Source organism: Solea solea, chromosome 12 (genome assembly GCF_958295425.1).
Source record: "Solea solea chromosome 12, fSolSol10.1, whole genome shotgun sequence".
Classification (NCBI taxonomy): domain Eukaryota; kingdom Metazoa; phylum Chordata; class Actinopteri; order Pleuronectiformes; family Soleidae; genus Solea; species Solea solea.
This window is the reverse complement of record NC_081145.1, coordinates 8660933-8678121: the sequence shown is the minus strand read 5'-3', so window position 1 is coordinate 8678121 and position 17189 is coordinate 8660933. Positions and strand designations below refer to the sequence as shown.

The 17189-nt window shown below is 42.5% G+C and overlaps 1 protein-coding gene across 2 annotated transcripts in view; it reads right to left on the bottom strand.

Moving 5' to 3' along the window:
- Nucleotides 1–480: 480 nt before the first annotated feature.
- The window catches only part of ldlrad3 (low density lipoprotein receptor class A domain containing 3), a 78726-nt gene continuing 62017 nt past the window's right edge, over nucleotides 481–17189 (bottom strand). For both annotated transcript variants that reach the window (XM_058646517.1, XM_058646516.1), the window contains exons 5-6: nucleotides 3945–4347; nucleotides 481–2736 (exon numbers count right to left, since the gene is read on the bottom strand). In XM_058646517.1, coding sequence (XP_058502500.1) covers nucleotides 2532–2736; nucleotides 3945–4347 — 608 coding nt within the window. In that variant the 3' untranslated portion in view covers nucleotides 481–2531. The remainder of the gene's footprint in view (nucleotides 2737–3944; nucleotides 4348–17189) is intronic.

Here is a 17189-nt window from a genome sequence, read left to right as displayed (position 1 = left end):
TTGCTTCAGGAAGGGCATCTGACATAAAAATCTCTGCCAAAGCAGAGATGGCCAAATCACTGTGGCGTTTGGAGAGTCTAGAAATGGAAAAGCCGAAAGTAAAAAAAAAAATATATATACACACATGTATATATATATATATATATATATATATATATATATATATATATATATATATATATATATATACACACACATATATGTGATAATTTAAATGATATGATCATACAATAGGTATAGAATCCGATATGTGTGGCTACATGACCAAAGCACAATTGGAGGTTCATGCCACTGAGGCAGGACAGAAATGAGGAGCTTCAGTTTTCTACACTGTGTGTGAGGCTGCTCTGATGGAGCCACAGGGACATCTATTGGTGAAAAAGTAGAACTGCAGGGCTCTGCTCAGCTGACACTGTGCATAAAGAGAAAATAAAGATACTTTAATTTAATGTGCTTTTTACAAAACAGCAAAAACAATGGTTATGTTTATGTCCACGTTTGTTTATGCCAAACTCAAAAAGTACAAGGACAAAATTTGATGAAATGGTCATGAAAACAATATAGTTAATGACCCAAGGAAGAAATAGCTGCGGTGGTGATGTGGATCCAGATTCAGCTTTTCTTTTTAACCTTGTGTGATCATTGACACTGTGGGAAAGTCATTTGCTCTCTGTGAGGTTCTGTGCTTTCTCTACCTGGATGATCCATTTCATGCAGCTACATTTCCAATAAACACATTTTGATGATACATCATGTCTAGAAAGACCCATGCACATGAACTCTGAGTCAGACTTTTATATAATTTTTAAATATAAAGACTACAGAGAGAGACAAAGGGATCATGGTGGGCAACATTACAAATCTGTAAATATCAAACTTAATACGATGGAATGATTTTGTTTCTCCTGAGTAGTGTTTCTGTTTTTTCAGTTTTACAGCAAATAAAACTTCAGTTTGACTCAAAAATGCACAATTGGACAGAATGGATGTTTTAATAGAATAAGGATACAAACATTTGTGACACAATCATTCCTTTGGATGGATAATAATACCCTAAAAAAAAAAGAAAAAAGGATCAATCATGATTATCTTTGGTTTGATTGTTCGCATTGTGTCTGTATTTTAACCGCTGAAAAAACAAGATGCAACAACATACACTATGTACATTTTACTACACATTCGTCTCTCACTTTAAAGGTCCAGTGTGTACAATTTTGTTTTTTTCTTTTTGGCAAAAATTGAAGATAAAATAATTATACTTCACCTGATTGTATGACTTTGTTGTTTTTCATTACCCAGAAAATGTCTTTTATATACATTTTACACACTGTACCTTTAAGCTTTAAAGTATTTTTCTACTTCTAAATATATATATTTTTTGCCATCTATGTACAGTGTCATACAAACCATTTTGAAATGAACACAAATGTGTTGAACACAGATCCTTCAGGTGTGGATTTCACCAGTCACTCTTTAATACTTCTCAGTACGATTCTCTCGAGTTTATACATTTACTATCGCCAGGCGGAATTTAAGAATCTTAAATGTTTGCTATTGTGGGAGCTCGCTGTTAAATCTCACATAAGGGATTGTTGTACTTTGAGGCTTAAAACTAGATATGAAAACATTTCATATATAAAGGCACAAATGGAAGAATAAGGCCGAAAACAAAATCCTGTTTTTGTTGAAATGATGGAAATGTAACAACATTTATTTGCCTGCACAATTGATTCTTTTTTTTCAGAGGAATGATAAAAACATATACTGTAAACTCTGCCTCATTATTATCATTAAAAGTCCAACAAAAGTTTTTAGTTGGAGTTTAACCAAAATGGCATCTTAACCAGAAAAAACCCTGACCTTTAATATCTCCAGTCTTGGGTTCCACCAACACAAAGAGGAACTTTATTTATTACAGGCTGTTTACAATTGATTTTTGCAGCACCTCTGTATATGTTTCTTTTATATTCTGTAACATATTTATGAATTGTCATTTTTAAATTCAGTAAGAAGTGAGAAAACACTGTCAAAATTCAAATGTAGCAGACATGTGCTAGGTTTTGACCCTGTCATCAGGTAGTGTTTTTATTTTTATTAACCTTAATGTTGCAGATGTGAAATGTAAGGTAGTGTGAGCATCATGAGTTTCATGTAACCAGTGACCTTTTAATGTGCTTTCCTTGTTATGTTAATGAAAGGCAGTTTACTCACAGACTGTAGCCACTGTTATCTGATCAAACAAAATACAATTCACCAGCACTGAATAAAGGCCAAATCACTGAATATGAAGGTGTAGTGCAGCCATGACTCCAGCAGGGTGAGCCAGCATACAAGAGCAGTGTGGCTCAGGAAGCAGGTCTTCGCTTCAGGGAGCCAAAGAAGTAAGGTAGGGATGCTGTTTAGTCTCACAGTCCTGGATGAATATCCTCAGCAGGTCCTTGTAGTGGACTGTGCTCGCCTCAAGTAACCCAGCAGCCTGGTCCTTTAGTCTCTAAGTTCCACCAATTGTCAGTTTAAGTAGAATAAAGGGGCTAATGCTGCTCCAGCTCTTCCCTGGTGCTGGAACTCAGCTGTGAGCCCGAGGCCACAGTTCGCTGTGTGGAAGGCGCAGTGGGACAGGCTGGATGGTGGTTCAAAGGGTCTTGTGTGGCCTCGTACTCAGGCAGCTCGTCTGCCGATGGAAGGTCTCTATCAGGGAGGTATGGAGGAGGAGGGAGATCAAACCAGGGAGGCCGACTAGGGACAAGGGGGGTGGGAGTGATAGAGAAACAATATGATGTCACAATGTGATAATGTAAGTGGTAATTGGATTTCCATAGGATTAAACAAATAGACCCTCCCAGTTTACCTTCCCTTCATCTCCATTTACACTGAGTGGTGAACACAGAGGCTGTAGGTACACGTTTTCATGTCTTAAGTATCATGCACGCTGGGGTTTGAACCGCCAACCTCCCACTCCCCTAAGGCAATTATGAAAGAGCTTGTCCTGATTAAGGAAACCTGTAACCCATAAGTATTTCATGCTCATTATTCACCGTATAAACGTGACCTTTCAGGCCATAGTATGAATGACTTTGCAAATGAGTTCCGTTTTAAATGTGAATATTATTGAAGCAAATGCTTTCATTTGTCCTGCTACAGTTTAGTCTCCTCAGGAGTGTAAAGTTAGGACCTGCTTGAGTTTACTTGGAGGACATTTTTTTAACCTCTCACCTGCGCTTATTCTTCTTGAGGTGGGTACCATGACCTGGATGACTGAGATCCTTCACTAACACAATGCTAGAATTTACAATGAGCTTTTTCAAAGCAGTGGAGTTTAGTTTGGATCTGACACGGGGTGAGTGGGCCGGATACGTAGATAACATAGCGACATGAAAAGCGCAGCGTCATACCAGAGCGCGTAGCACAGTGCGGCTCGCCAATTAATTCCACAAAGAAGGCGGCGACACAGTAAACAGAGAGCAACAATGGAGGACATCAAGCATTCCATGTTCTTTCTTCTCATTTTATCACCCGAGGAAGACGAGCTTTATCTGAGAAAAGGCTGCAGGCCGAGTGATGAGTCTCTGTTCATAAATCAACACGGGCTGTCCTGCTCCACCCTGTGACCACTGTGCTTGGTGCCACAACAGAGGGATGACAAAAACTGTATTTTAAAACTGAATACCGTACTGTAATGAACTGAACTGGACCACTTGTTGGATACAAGGCTTAAATGTTTGTGGGAGTAAATTGAATCATTTCAAACATTTTTATGTGTGAAAAGTATATTAGTGGACACGTAAATGAAAAGACACTTAAATTAAGTCGCATTAACACTAAATCAGTGATATGGAACTATCAAAACCATCTTTTCAGCGCTCAGTTTTTGGTTTAGTCCTGATTTACAGTGCAAATCTTACTTTTATGACACATTCCCAAACAACTGTTGGCTTCATTTTTACCTGACATCCAGAACAGCTTGTGAGTAGGACGGGGGTGAGTCCACGGAGAGTCCAGAGGGATACAGGGTCCCAGACAGCAGCTGCAGCGCCTGAGTTGTTGAGCTGTACTGGCCTGTTGTGAGGGAGGAACTGGGTGAGAGACCAGGACCACCGGGATGGACGTGGCCTCGGTCCAAGATGACCAGGCGGGACAGCAGCAGGGGCTGGTGGTGGTGGTGGTGGTGTGAGCTCCCTCTGACTCCTCTGGGCAACAGGACGCTTCGCTTCCTCTGGTGGTGGACCACCAAGGCCAACAGCGCCACCACCAGGACGAAGATGACAGCACTGCCGATGACCGCGTAGGTAATGCTGGGATAGTAGCGCAGGCGGTAGTCAAGTGTCACAAAGTCCTGGCCAGGGGCTTCTGTGGTAGAGAGGGACAAGGTGAGGGATGAGCCACTATGTTATTTATTACTGTGCGAGTCCAACATCGGAAAGAGAAAAAGAGAAAATCCAATAAAGTCCAAAAATGAATAGATCACAGCTGTCATTTTGTGCGTCTGAACCATCCTTTTCCCTTTGTTTTATGTGAGGATGTGCCGCTGCGGCTCTTAGTGTCACGCTGATGCATATTTTTGGTACGTGATGTATTAGTGGCGTACTACTTGCTTTAGAATGTATTTGTGTGTCAGCATGAGCACATAAAGAGTTGTTTTGTTCACAAAACATCCCATAAATGCTTCACTAAGCACAGGCAGTAAAGAGAGACAAAGAGAGAGAGAGACAGCTGTGCTCCACCAACGTCATGAGACACAAGGCATCGCTTAACTCAGTGTGTGAGCTAGGAACGCACATGTCCGCCGTGCTGCAGGGATCGTGTGAGCTACAGTATGTGGACATATTATATTAAAGCTGTAGTGTGTAACTACATCAAGCTCCACACAACACTCTCTGTGTTTCTGAGCTAAAGCAGTTTTTTTTTGTCATGTTTGTGGTGAAGAATAACAGCTAAAGTAAAGAGAGACCGCAACATTAGGTTACTTTAGGGCAGTACTTCTCAAATAGTGGGGCGGGCAGGGCAGGACAACTCATACAGTGGTTTATACAGATAAATAAATAAAAATGATCAGGTTCTCATTAGTAGAAAGAGATTTTTTTTAAAATAATAGAGAACCACTGCTTTAGGGTAACTTAGGTAACTTTAGGTTAGAGAATTGACGGCCCTGGTATACTTCCGCGTACAGCACACGTGGACCCAATGCTAACTGCGTCATCAACACACAACGAGCAGAGCAGCGCGTGTAAAATCTGACAACAGAAGAAGTAGTCGCAAGGATAGTCCTAGCAACCCTCGAATCAGCTGACTCCCCTGCCCGATGCACGGGTCATTCAGCTACGAGCCGGTTGAAATATGGACCTAAAGTCATGCTTTTAGAAAGTTCACCTGAGGTGTGGGGGTTAGAGGGAGGTAGTGACACACAAGTTACACACTAGAACTTTATGATAAAAGATATCAGGAAAAAGAAGAGCGGAGTTTAATTTTGAGAACGTATTGGACTGATATCAGTATCTATCTGGACCAGTATGTGACATAAAAAAAGTAATACTGAGCCATCCCCAGAAGAGATGAAGAGAACATTGACGAGGTTGGGGAAACGAGAGAGTAAATGGTGGTGTGGGAGACGTTGAGGGGAATGAATGAAGGAAGGAAGGAAAGAAGGAAGGATGGTTAAGAGGTAAACAATTTCGGGGGAATAGAAGGTTGAGTAAATGGTACGATGTCTACTGGAGTTGCAGAGCCAGGGGAATAAAGAGGAGGGGTGAAGTGAATGGCTGTGAATATCAAGCAGCAAATTGTTTTCTGGTTTCATTTTGAAAAGCAGTCTCTACATGATTCAATGGAGGCGGCCTCTCTAGGAGATGAGAGCGCAAAATAATAAGCATGACAGGAGTCAGAATCTCCACGAGAGCTCCCAGAGACAAGGCGAACAAATGCAGCATCGTGCTCAGTGTGGAGGGTACTTCTGAAAAGTGAGGACTCAGTTTAAATTAGAGACCGTACTCTTTGTTATAAAGGCAGAGGCTGAACAAGGCTTTGTGAGGGCACAACACTTACCAGCAGTTTTAGATTAAAAAAAAGGAACCGTTTTTGCTCAGTGTTGAAGATATGAGGAGACAGAGAGGACACCGGGGACTGTCACAGATGACCAGGTTTGTTGCAGGGGGAAAAAGGAGAGTCTATAAACTACTTAGTAGTCTGGGCAATGTTCGCAATGAGAGCTGGGGCCAGCAGTAGGAAACACGCAGCAGCCAACTCGCTGGCTTGTGATAAGTAAAGGGTCTACTGTACTGACAACAAAGCACTGCGGCTTATTATTTGAGATGGGATGAGGGAATATCACTTCACCATTCACGCAAAGTGAGAGTTTCAATCAGGCACTTGGAGTGAGAGTCGTGTAAATGGCGTTTCAGCTGCTTACAGCAGACAGTGCTGTTGTACTGAAGAGGGAGGGAGGATGGAAGGGGACCTATTTATTATGGATGTGCAGAGAGACTGTGCTAATGAGGAATGGGTTACATAAAAGTCTTCTACAGTGGCTGTTTCAGTTCAAATTACGCTAATGCCTCTGGGGGCTGGGGGCTGGGGGGGTGGACTAAACATTAAACCTCCGTGTTCCTCTTAAAAAGGTTCAAAACACTCACTGGAACACTTTCAATGTTCTTTGTTTGAAGGTTTTTTTTGTATTGAAGCTCAATGGACTGTGTGTATTAAAGCTTAATACCCAACAGAATTCACATCTTTGTGAATTTCACTAGCAATCATGCAGACGTGACAGCTGAGGACACGTCTCAGCTCGCCAGAAAATGACCATTACATGGTGATGTAGCCTGAGGTTGAATCAATAGTCTGAAAATGCTTCTGTGTATCCGTAAGGATTCCATCTCCCACATGAAGCCCTTTCGGTGCTTTTTTAATGTATTCCAGGCTTATAGACTGACAAGCTCCTGGGGATATACTGTGTTTAGCGCAGGCAAGAGATTCCCTGCACCTGTGCAAGCCAGAGAGAATGAAGCTGAAGTTGCACAACACGGCAGACAAAAGTGTGAATAGTCTCTGTGTTGAAGAAAGTTAGAGGAAAGTCTATCTCTCTCTCAGAGGTAGTTAATAGAATCAAGTAAGGTGATTACTCAGCCTAAGGCCTTGTTTAGATTGCAGATTGTTTTTTGTAAGTGGGGACATTTTCCCTGCATCTATGGTTGAAAGCCTTGCCACAAATGTGAGCAGCACACCTACTCTACTCTTTGTGTGAGAGTGCTTCCTGGGTGCATAGTAGACATAGGTCGTTTTCACACCTAATAGTCGGCTTGACTCCGTACGATTGGGGACATGGTTCAATTGGGGGTTGCAACGTTCAGCCGGTCCGAGTTTGTTTCACACTTTAGTCAAACGAACTGAACCTTTCAAATAACGGATTAAAGAATACTCCAAGGCACTCTCTCCCTAATGAAGATCCTAAACTTCATTATGGAGTCACACTGGTTTTATGGGACAAAAGGATATCTCATAGAGGTGTTCCATCACATTGATACCAAAGCAACCCATGCAAACAGGTTGCTTGTGTCGACACACACACACACACACACACACTTGATTTGATCTCTTGTCAGATCAAACAGTGCTGACCGTCTGCCTGACTGAACATAGTGTCAGACCTGTGCTCATTGGCTAAGCTACTCTAACCAGCTGCTGGGAGTTAGACGCACTATAAAAGTATATGTCAAACCATTTATGTGGACATGCCAGCAGGCTCTCATCAGAGGGGGGAGTGTTCTCCAGCCCCTCCTCTGTTTCCTCCTGAAGCCACGCCTCATGTTTTCCCCCATGTACCTGACCTTCAAGGCCTCATGGCGTACTCAGCGACATGTGTGAGCACATACCATTCAATTCCCAACAACGACCAGCCTGGCATACAGCCCATTTATGTACCAACGTGTATCCAGGGGCCCCATGCCTTAATTAAATCTAATCTAATCAGATGCTCCACCCGCCCGCTGCCCCGACCTGGCATCGGCCAATAAAACAAGCTCCCCTCGACTCCTCCCTTGTGATTTAAAATTGGCCGGTCCTTCACGCTACCAATTAATTAAGAACTGGACCGTCAGCAGAGAAAGGCCTGAACAAAGAAGAATTATTTCCATAATTACCCAGTAAAAGAAAAGCCCAAATAAAGAGATCTCACCACTGCCACCACATGCTGCCTATCATGTTTCAGTGCGGGCTTCTGGGAGCAGAGTTGCACACACAAAAGAAACTCATAATGCTGTAACACTAACAATGGGAGCCTATATTAGCAAGAGAGGCCTGAAAGCCTGCTCAAAATTGCACAAGAGATGAAAAGACAGCAGAAAAAAACAGGGGAAAAAAAGACACTGAAGCAGTTTCTGTCAGAGGAGAGGGATTCTCTTTCTGTGTGTGTGTGTGTGTGTGTGTGTGAACCCCCTAACCCTTGGTGTGTGTGATTAAGTTCAGCATTGTTTTGTTCCGGCTAATTACGTGTAGTTTGTTGTCCATGAATATGGTACAAAGAGAAAATGTGTCCATCACATGCAACAACAGGGTAAGAGAGGTCACACTATAACAATGTTTTGATTCAAAAAGAAAAGAAAAATGAAAAGAGTCTCTCACACAGAGTTTTATTTCCTACGTGCATCAGCACAACAGTAAATTTCATCTGTGTGAGCCAGAGCCAGATGTTGTTATTATGGACTATGAAAAGAAGAGGGAAAAATAATAAGGTATTTCTATTTTAAATTGTGTATATAAAATTTTTTGTGCACTTTAAAATATAGGAGAGAAATCTACTGCTACACACAGTAAAGTACAGTATACTGTACATGAAGGTAAATGAAATAAATTCCACTCAGTGAGATTGATGTCATGGCTTTCAAAGTTTTACTTTCATAAGAATCTGATATGTTACACTACATGAACTCCATCATGCCTGGGTCGATTGAACTGTCATGATCAAAGATAATCATCAAAGCTCCTGTGTGAAGTGATGACATTTACAAGGTTTCCTGAATGCATCTTGAACCTCTTCCTGTAAGCTCAACCTGGTGCTTTTTTTTTGGTACCTGCTAGCACGAGGAATGACCACGACGTCCGACACAAGAATCAAATCGAACAATGCCGAACAGCAGATCAGGTAAAAAGACTTAAAAATCCTGAAAACATGCGTTAATCGCCAACATTTAGCAAAGACATTTCTAAAGTCTCGATATTTAACAGAAGGGCCTGGTGTATTTAGCGACAGCACTGCTGAAAGCCGGCGATTGTGAGCCAATCACAACCCGTTCAGCTGTGTTTTAGTTCAGTGACTGTGTCAGACGGAGTCTGCGCTCCCAACATTACATGGACCCAGCATTACTCTGACTAGCTCTCATGCACTGGGCTTGTTTGTTTACTTAGAGTGAAGCAATGCCCTCTAAAGAAAATGATGCCTGATGTACAAGAGCAATTTAAAGTCTGTCGTGTAAGTTTGGCTGGAGCACTGACGCTTTTGACGGGCAATACGAATATTCATGGGATAATTCCCAGTGACTGTCAAAATGCACTTTTGCTTGAAATACCCATCTCTAGCACATAGACGCACTTGTGTTCCACATTAATAACCTAACTCTACAATGGTGTCGGCGTCTCACGGTGCTTTTATGCTGTCTTCATAAACTCATAAACCTGCCACTGTACAGTGTATGTGGAGGCTTGGAGTGAATGGGAGGGGTGCAGGAGGGGAGTGGGGGCAAGGTGCAGCCTTTCAACTAGGCCACTTTAATTACATGAGAGTGGCTTCTCCCCACATCACTCCATCTCACCCCCCTCCCCCCCGCCCGTCCCTTTTCTCCCCTCTCGCCTTGGCTCCACCACTTCTGCTGCCTTTTGTTTCCCTCCCATCTTCAGCATTGTGCTTCCCAGAGCTCTTCCCTCTCTCCTGTCCACCCCCTGTGCCAGTCTTCTCTCCTCTTCCTGGTAATTTACTGTCACGGAGAAGACTTGTTCCTTTGTCTTCATAATATACATCTGCACTCAGTATAATGCTCATCAGTGACAACAAAAAAAACTTTTGGGTTTTCTCTATTCAAACTTTCTTCACCTTTTCTTACGTTCCTTATTGTACTCTTCCACATCGTTCCCTCTTTCACTGCCTTGCTCTCGCCAATAATCTTTTTTCATTATCTCCTCCTTGCATCAGTCGTATTCCCTGAGCAGGAGAGGAGGGAACAATCATCCAGAGAGGTCATAGACGCTGCAGCGCTGTGAACAATGGGAGCTGAGAGAGTTAGAAACAGGTGAGCGTATGTCTAAAGAGAGCAGCGAGAATCTTTTGTCGTGAATTTCCAGGGTTCTCCCCGATCGCAGTGCAATACAAGCAAACTTCACACCAATCAGTTACAAGAGGATGAGTCAGACAGTTGTATGTCCCTGGAATGAGTTCTTTTAGCCTGGATCCCTGACCCTCTTTTTCGGTTTTGTGTGTGAACTCAAATCTACCAAACAAAGAGCTGTGGTTTGTCCGAATTCAGACATGACACAGAAGAGCATGGCCTTATTCACACTCTTGAGACCACTGCAGAAGAGAAAAAAAACAGTCTGACCTTGTGAATGTGAAGCACTTTTTTATTCTGAACTTTAAAAAGTACAAAAACAAACCTTATTCTAATAATTATTCTTATTTTGACTTCAGATGCACAATTGATTGACTTTCACATTGAAACACAATTTGGGGCGACAGCAGCTCAGTGGTCCCTTGCTGCTTGCTGATTGTACTCAATTCCATTGTAAGTCGCTTTGGATAAAAGCGTCTGCTAAATGACATGTAATGTAATTTAATGTAATGTAATGTGGTCGAGTGAGTTGTCTTTCAATGTTGTCATTTTATTTAGGATTGTTCTGTGTTCTATGCCAATTTAAACATGCAAATTGATGGACGTGAATTGTTGTTGTTTTTACTACCGGTACCGTTTTTTTCCCCTACGTTTATATTTAAATATTATCCTGTGTTATATAGAGTATATTTGCACTTTCTTTTAACTGTTTTGAAATTTCTGCACTGAAAAGGAGAAGCTCTCCATATCTCGTTGTACACTGTATAATGACAATAAAGGGCATCCTATTCTATTCTATGTTTCTAACATGTTAATTTATATATATCCATAATTTATTTAGACGTGGCGGCTACTATTGGCCTATTTTTAACGTATCATTATATACGTTCCTGTATGCCTATGGTAATTTTGAATTGTGTTGATGTAAGATTGTACTTTGTCCACATGCACACGTCTCCATGTTAAAGTCACAGTGAAACAGAATATTCACTGTCATGTCATGTATTTAATACTTTAATATTATAGGTTAAGGTGTACACACATCTCATCAAATGAATAGAACATCATGGCCACTTATTTCAGTTTGTATGAATCAATGATACTGATACTGCTGGAGTTCACTCACTCACCCAGACAAAGCTACTGAATGCAACCACTGATGCAAAGTGGGCTTTCGAGGCAATTTGTTTTCTTTCTTCTCTTCTACTCTTGCCGCAGATCAAGAGTGACCTTACTTAGTTGCTGAGGTACAACTTTTTTTTTTTCTTTTTTTATAAATGGAGCACACTTTTTCATTCCTGATTGGCTACCTGGCACCGACTATGCTGACTAAACACAGTTGAAATAAGCTTATCGACGGATGAATGAGCAAAATAAAATGTAAAGAAATCGGGCTAATAAAACACTCCACATTAAACAAAAAAAAAAAGACATTTCCCTCCTCTGGCTCCTTCCTGAAGGAAACTATACTGGGCTGCACAGATGTGCCGTATATTCCCTTCGCACTGAGGACTCATTTTACATTCACAAAGTGCCATCTTTGAAAAGAATCCAAAGTGTTTCAGGGGGGAAATGTAATCATTCCTTGGCTTCAGTATTCCAGGGTTTGCTGCTGCATATCGAGAATGACTGTCTTCAGTCGATAGAGTTTGTTCACAGCAGCGCTTTCTCTTACTGCAGTCACTTTGTCTGACGTTAATTACAGGTGCGGGCCTCACGACTCCTTTGGCAGTCCTGTTGCTTCAATTACACCCACAATGACAGAGTGACAAAAAGAGGTGCCGAGCCTCGTGAAAGTGACAGATTTGGACAGAATGTAGCTCTGCTCAGGGGAAGAGGGGAGGAGAGGAGAGGAGAGGAGAGGAGAGGAGAGGGGAGGGGAGGAGAGGAGAGGAGAGGAGAGGAGAGGAGAGGAGAGGAGAGGAGAGGAGAGGAGAGAATCCACTAGGGGGCAGACATCTCACATCTTTACTTGGTTACATGCATATGTACTGTTAACACATACACACTTCATCTGTTAGTATGGGGCTGGCATCAAGAGCAGGGGGAGGGAGGGCATGAGTTGTGAGTTTAGTGCGTGTGTGCGCGTGTGTGTGTGTGTGTGTGTGTGTGTGTGCCATCTGGCTTCAAACATACCCACAAAGCAATGCACACATGTGCAATTAACATACAGTCACCAAATGTGCTGGGGAGCCAGGCACATTCAGGAACAACAACGCTTGCAGTAAGTTCAAAGGTAACATTTCAAACACACACACACACACACACATGAATATAAGCAGCAGGACAAACACAAGCACACAGAACCTTTCAACCTGGCACAGAGCGAGCTCACTAAAGCCCTAAAAAAAATAAAGAACTGGGGGAAAACAACACACGACAACTTTACTTTACTGCCGTCACTATCTTCACACATCACTGCCAGCACAGTGGAATCAAGATGGTAAAAACAAACTGAGGGAAACTGTGGTCACAAAAACATCACTAACAAGGATTATAAGCCTGGGACCATATTACTTTTACTGTCTCACACTGACTCCATTTTCCTCCATCTATTAAACTTAAAGCACAAACACAATGTTAATATAATATAACTCTGCATTTACTCCTTCACTTTTCTTTCCTCTGCTCTGCATTTTGCCGGCTTGTACTTTTAGAGTTTTATTGTCTGTAAAATCACTGAGGTGACGTGAGCAGGACATATTTTAGAGGTCGACCAATATCTCTAAAAAACAGGGCAGCCCATGGCTGATATATGATGGCAAATTTTCTTTTCGGCCAATATGTTCAACTGGTTTCATATTTTTAAATAAAGCAGCTTATTTGATGACAAAATTGTTCAAATTAAACATTCATTTAACAGCACTTTGTCTCTCCAATTTGCAATTTGTGCCCGCACTGCAGTTCATTCAGATATTGTATAAGAAAAACAATGATATTAAACAGGTCATTCAAAGAAACGAAATATTGTTGAATAAAAACTGAGTCACAAACTGTGTGGAGTTTGTATGTTCTCCTGTGTGTGTGTGTGGTTTTCCTCCCACAATCCAAAATCCTGCAGGTTAAGTGAACACTCTAAATTAACTATAGGTGTGAATGTGAGCGTGAATGTCCCTGCGATGGACTGGTGACCTGTCCAGGGTGAACCCTGCCTTTTGACCCATGTCAGCTGGGATTGGCTACAGCTCCTTGTGACGCTCATGTGGAGGAAATAGCGGCAGAAAATGAATGAATGAATGAATGAATGAATGAATGAATATATATATTTGGATAAAACCGACTTAGTGCCCTAAAGAACATTCATCAACTTTCTGAGAACAAAAATGTGCAAACTTTCATAAATAAGTTACATCATGTATGGTACAACACCGATAATATCACGATACAACGATTCAGTGATAATCAACATATTGCAAGACAATCATATAGCAGTACATCACAATATCTGTCTAACTGAAGAAAACAACACATCTATGGAAAGGTAAGGCCATGGTATACTTCCACGCACGTTGATGATGCAAATTTGCATCATGGAAGCGGGCACAAAGAGCGTGTTGGATGCCTGTGGACAGTGCATGCACTAACTGAATTTCTGCCCCACCGGTAGGTGGAGGATTAAGCCCGGCTCACCAAGCCGAGCCTCGACCTGACGACCCTCGAACCAGCTGACTCAGAGGGAGCTGTAGTGTCGGTAGGAATGTGTCCTATTCCCTGCATCCAGACTTGCACCGCCACCCGATGGTGAAGTGGGATACTGCAGGACCCTGACGCGTGAGTATACCAGGGTCCACGATATTCGATGTGCACTTTGATTTATTAATTAAAATATCGATAATTTGACCTATCCCTACCTGGCTGATTATGGAAAGTACTTCAAATGTGTTTTTATCTTCTGTAAAAAGTGCTTGTCTGGTTGATTGTTACAGCAATTTGCATCTTTCATACTGACTTTGAAGATGAGAATGATCCTCTCTGAGAACTTCCTCTTGGCTTGTAGAAGAGCAGAGCCTTTTATTTTTAATTCATGAGTAGACACCGTCTAATGTAACCCAATCAACTCCTGAGGTGTTCTGTCTGATTCAGTCACATTATGACCTTCCATTACTCTACTTAGCTCAGACGCCCAGATACAGATCCAACATGTTCTCCCGCGCATGAACGTCTCCCGTCGCCTCCATCGCACGCTTTGACCACTGTACCATGATACCATGTTGTTGTACTGCGTCTTACAGATGAGACACATGCACTCCTGATAAACAGCTTTTGATGCAGGTGTCCCTGCTGAAAACCAGCTGTGAAGCATTGAGACATTTTATCTCCCAGAAACCTGGTGTTCACTGCATGTTTAGGCTTAGTCTGTGCAGTTTTCATTATCAGGCTGCTCTTGCCTCACATGGCGTCTTTAAATACTTTATCGCTCTGACCTCCGCCCACTGCCGAGGCCCTGTGAGCTTCAAGCAACCATTTCAGGCTGCATCAAAAGAGCCTCACTTAGTCAACACGTGCACTTAACGTGTGGATTTCAGAATCAAAATGGCTGCTTTCAAAATTGGACTAGATGGTTTGATGACTTATTTAGCAAATCCATCCAAAAATGCGAACCTCTACTCTCTCTCTCTCTCCTCTCACTCTGGAGATAGTGAGAGTTTACACCCTTTACTTCACAATGTGATCACCCTGGTTGTGTTGGCAAAGTTTTCCCTGCTGGGACACAAAGGACTGCTTGAGTGAAAGCTGCTCCTCGGAGCGAGGCTGGGAAGCAGAGCATGTTAGCCGCCCTGTGACAGGACTGTTCCAGATCCCTTCAGCACCCCAGTGTTATTATTCATGGCCCATGCCGTCTCCCTCATCCTACTGCTGTATTTAGTCATGAACTATATGTCCGAGGAAGGCAAAAATATGTATGCAACATTGCATAAACCTACCTTTCCCTTTCCCTCAGTATGAACTTGTGCATGTCTCACTTGAAAGAGAGCTCGCATATTTGTGCTGTAAGTGTTTGCATGTGTTCCGTTTGTGTGTGTGTGTGTGTGTGTGTGTGTGTGTGTGTGTGTAAGTGCCGCTCCAGGGGAAGGAAGGTTTTCATGCTTCATCGAGCCTCTATTTGCCTGTCCTGTAATAACTTGCTTGCTCCATTGCTTGCCACTGTCAGACCCCCCATAACACTCAGTCAGAGCTTAGTGTGGGCGAGTGGAATGGAGGTGGGTTAGAGCTAATGGATGTCTTCAGTGTCTGCAGAACATCCACACAGAGCAGAGACGGGGGACAGATGGGGAAGATAGGACACGCAAGGTTGCAGGGCAGTTGGAATAAAACGCGCCCGATGAATTGATGGAGCAACTATTTCAAATGAGCAAGGTTAAATACTGACTGTAAAATAATAGAGAGCAAGGTTGGGGTTAGGGAAACGGCACAGCTGATAAATGAGGTAAGCACCACCGCAACAAGCATCTCTAATAACAGCGACGTGAGACTGCTTTAATAACCAATAAGCATGCAAATTCCTGCTAATGCCTCCACAAAATGTGTATGATCGTGAAAGCAGAAAGGGCAGGACCGACATAAGTAGGCTATGTATAGTTAATGTCTAATATTTATTCATCTTTTCTCCATGTGACGCTCATTCATTATACATGGAGCTGCACTTGGAGGCTCGTTAAAATGAGGTGTTAAACTGGACTTGTACTGGTTTATGTACATGTACGTGTATGAATATACAATCACTGGCCACTGGGAGGGAAGTGGGGCAGAGTTTGTCGCCGTCGTAGCACAAAGGAAGTAGACTTCTGGTGAATTGATGGACTATGAATATTACTGCAGTACACACTCGTTGCACTATTCACTACATGTTGCATACTTCAACCGAGGCACACAAGTGGGAGTTTCAGCTCCTTCTCTTTTGGAAAGCCCTTCAGTAGCACGGCTCTGAAGGCTAGGCAGTTTTTGTTCTTCCTGCCTGCAGGATGAGGAGGAATGGGAGGGTGAGAGGTGGCTCAGGATCGCTGAGAGGCTTTCACTTGCGAAGCCCGTCCCACCGAAGCTGACGGGCGCAGTCACCATGGCAACTATCCTTAGGGGCAGAAAGGTGAGTTGGGAAACCAGAGAGTGGACACAAACAGTACTCACATGTGCGTGCTACACACACACAAACATACACACACACTTAGTACCCAAAGTCTGGATGTGATGGAGATGACAGATAACACCATGGTGATTAAGAGTCTCATACAGGACAGTGAGTGTCTGTGCAGGAAGAAGCAGCCTCCCGTGAGGGACAGGAGATTATAATAAACTGTAGCCTGTGGATAGACAGCAGGCAGGATGACATGCAGGAGTCATGGAGGAGACGTTGACTCATGTGTCAGCCTGAATAACAGGCAGACGACGCACAAAGACTGACTGTTTGGGGGGAAAATTGGATTTAGTGACTTCAACAACTTTCATACCAAACAGAAGGTTCAGTGTTGAGAAGGGTGTTGGCTGATATTCACAGTGAATTAGGAGGCTCATTAAATGAGGGAAAAAAAAAAAAATCAGTGAATATATTTAAAAAATAAAATAATAATAGAAGAATGACTTGTTTTCTTCCGTGTTGAAATATAGTTCAGTTACGAGTTTGCAATAATCTGTTAGAAGTCTGCGAGGACAGAGTTATGCGAGCACAGTGTTGAATTTAAATGGCTTACTTTTACACTTATCTGCCCCATTTGTCCTGGAGGACAGACGCGAGCTACACAAATATTTTGGGAGAGACAGTGGATGAGCGTATTTCATCTTTAACATCGAGAGTTATAACTAAAGCAGATTTTCTGTCCATTACCTTTGGATTTATCATGTTAATGGTGCCAGACGCACCCTGGCCAAAAAATATGATGACAGAGA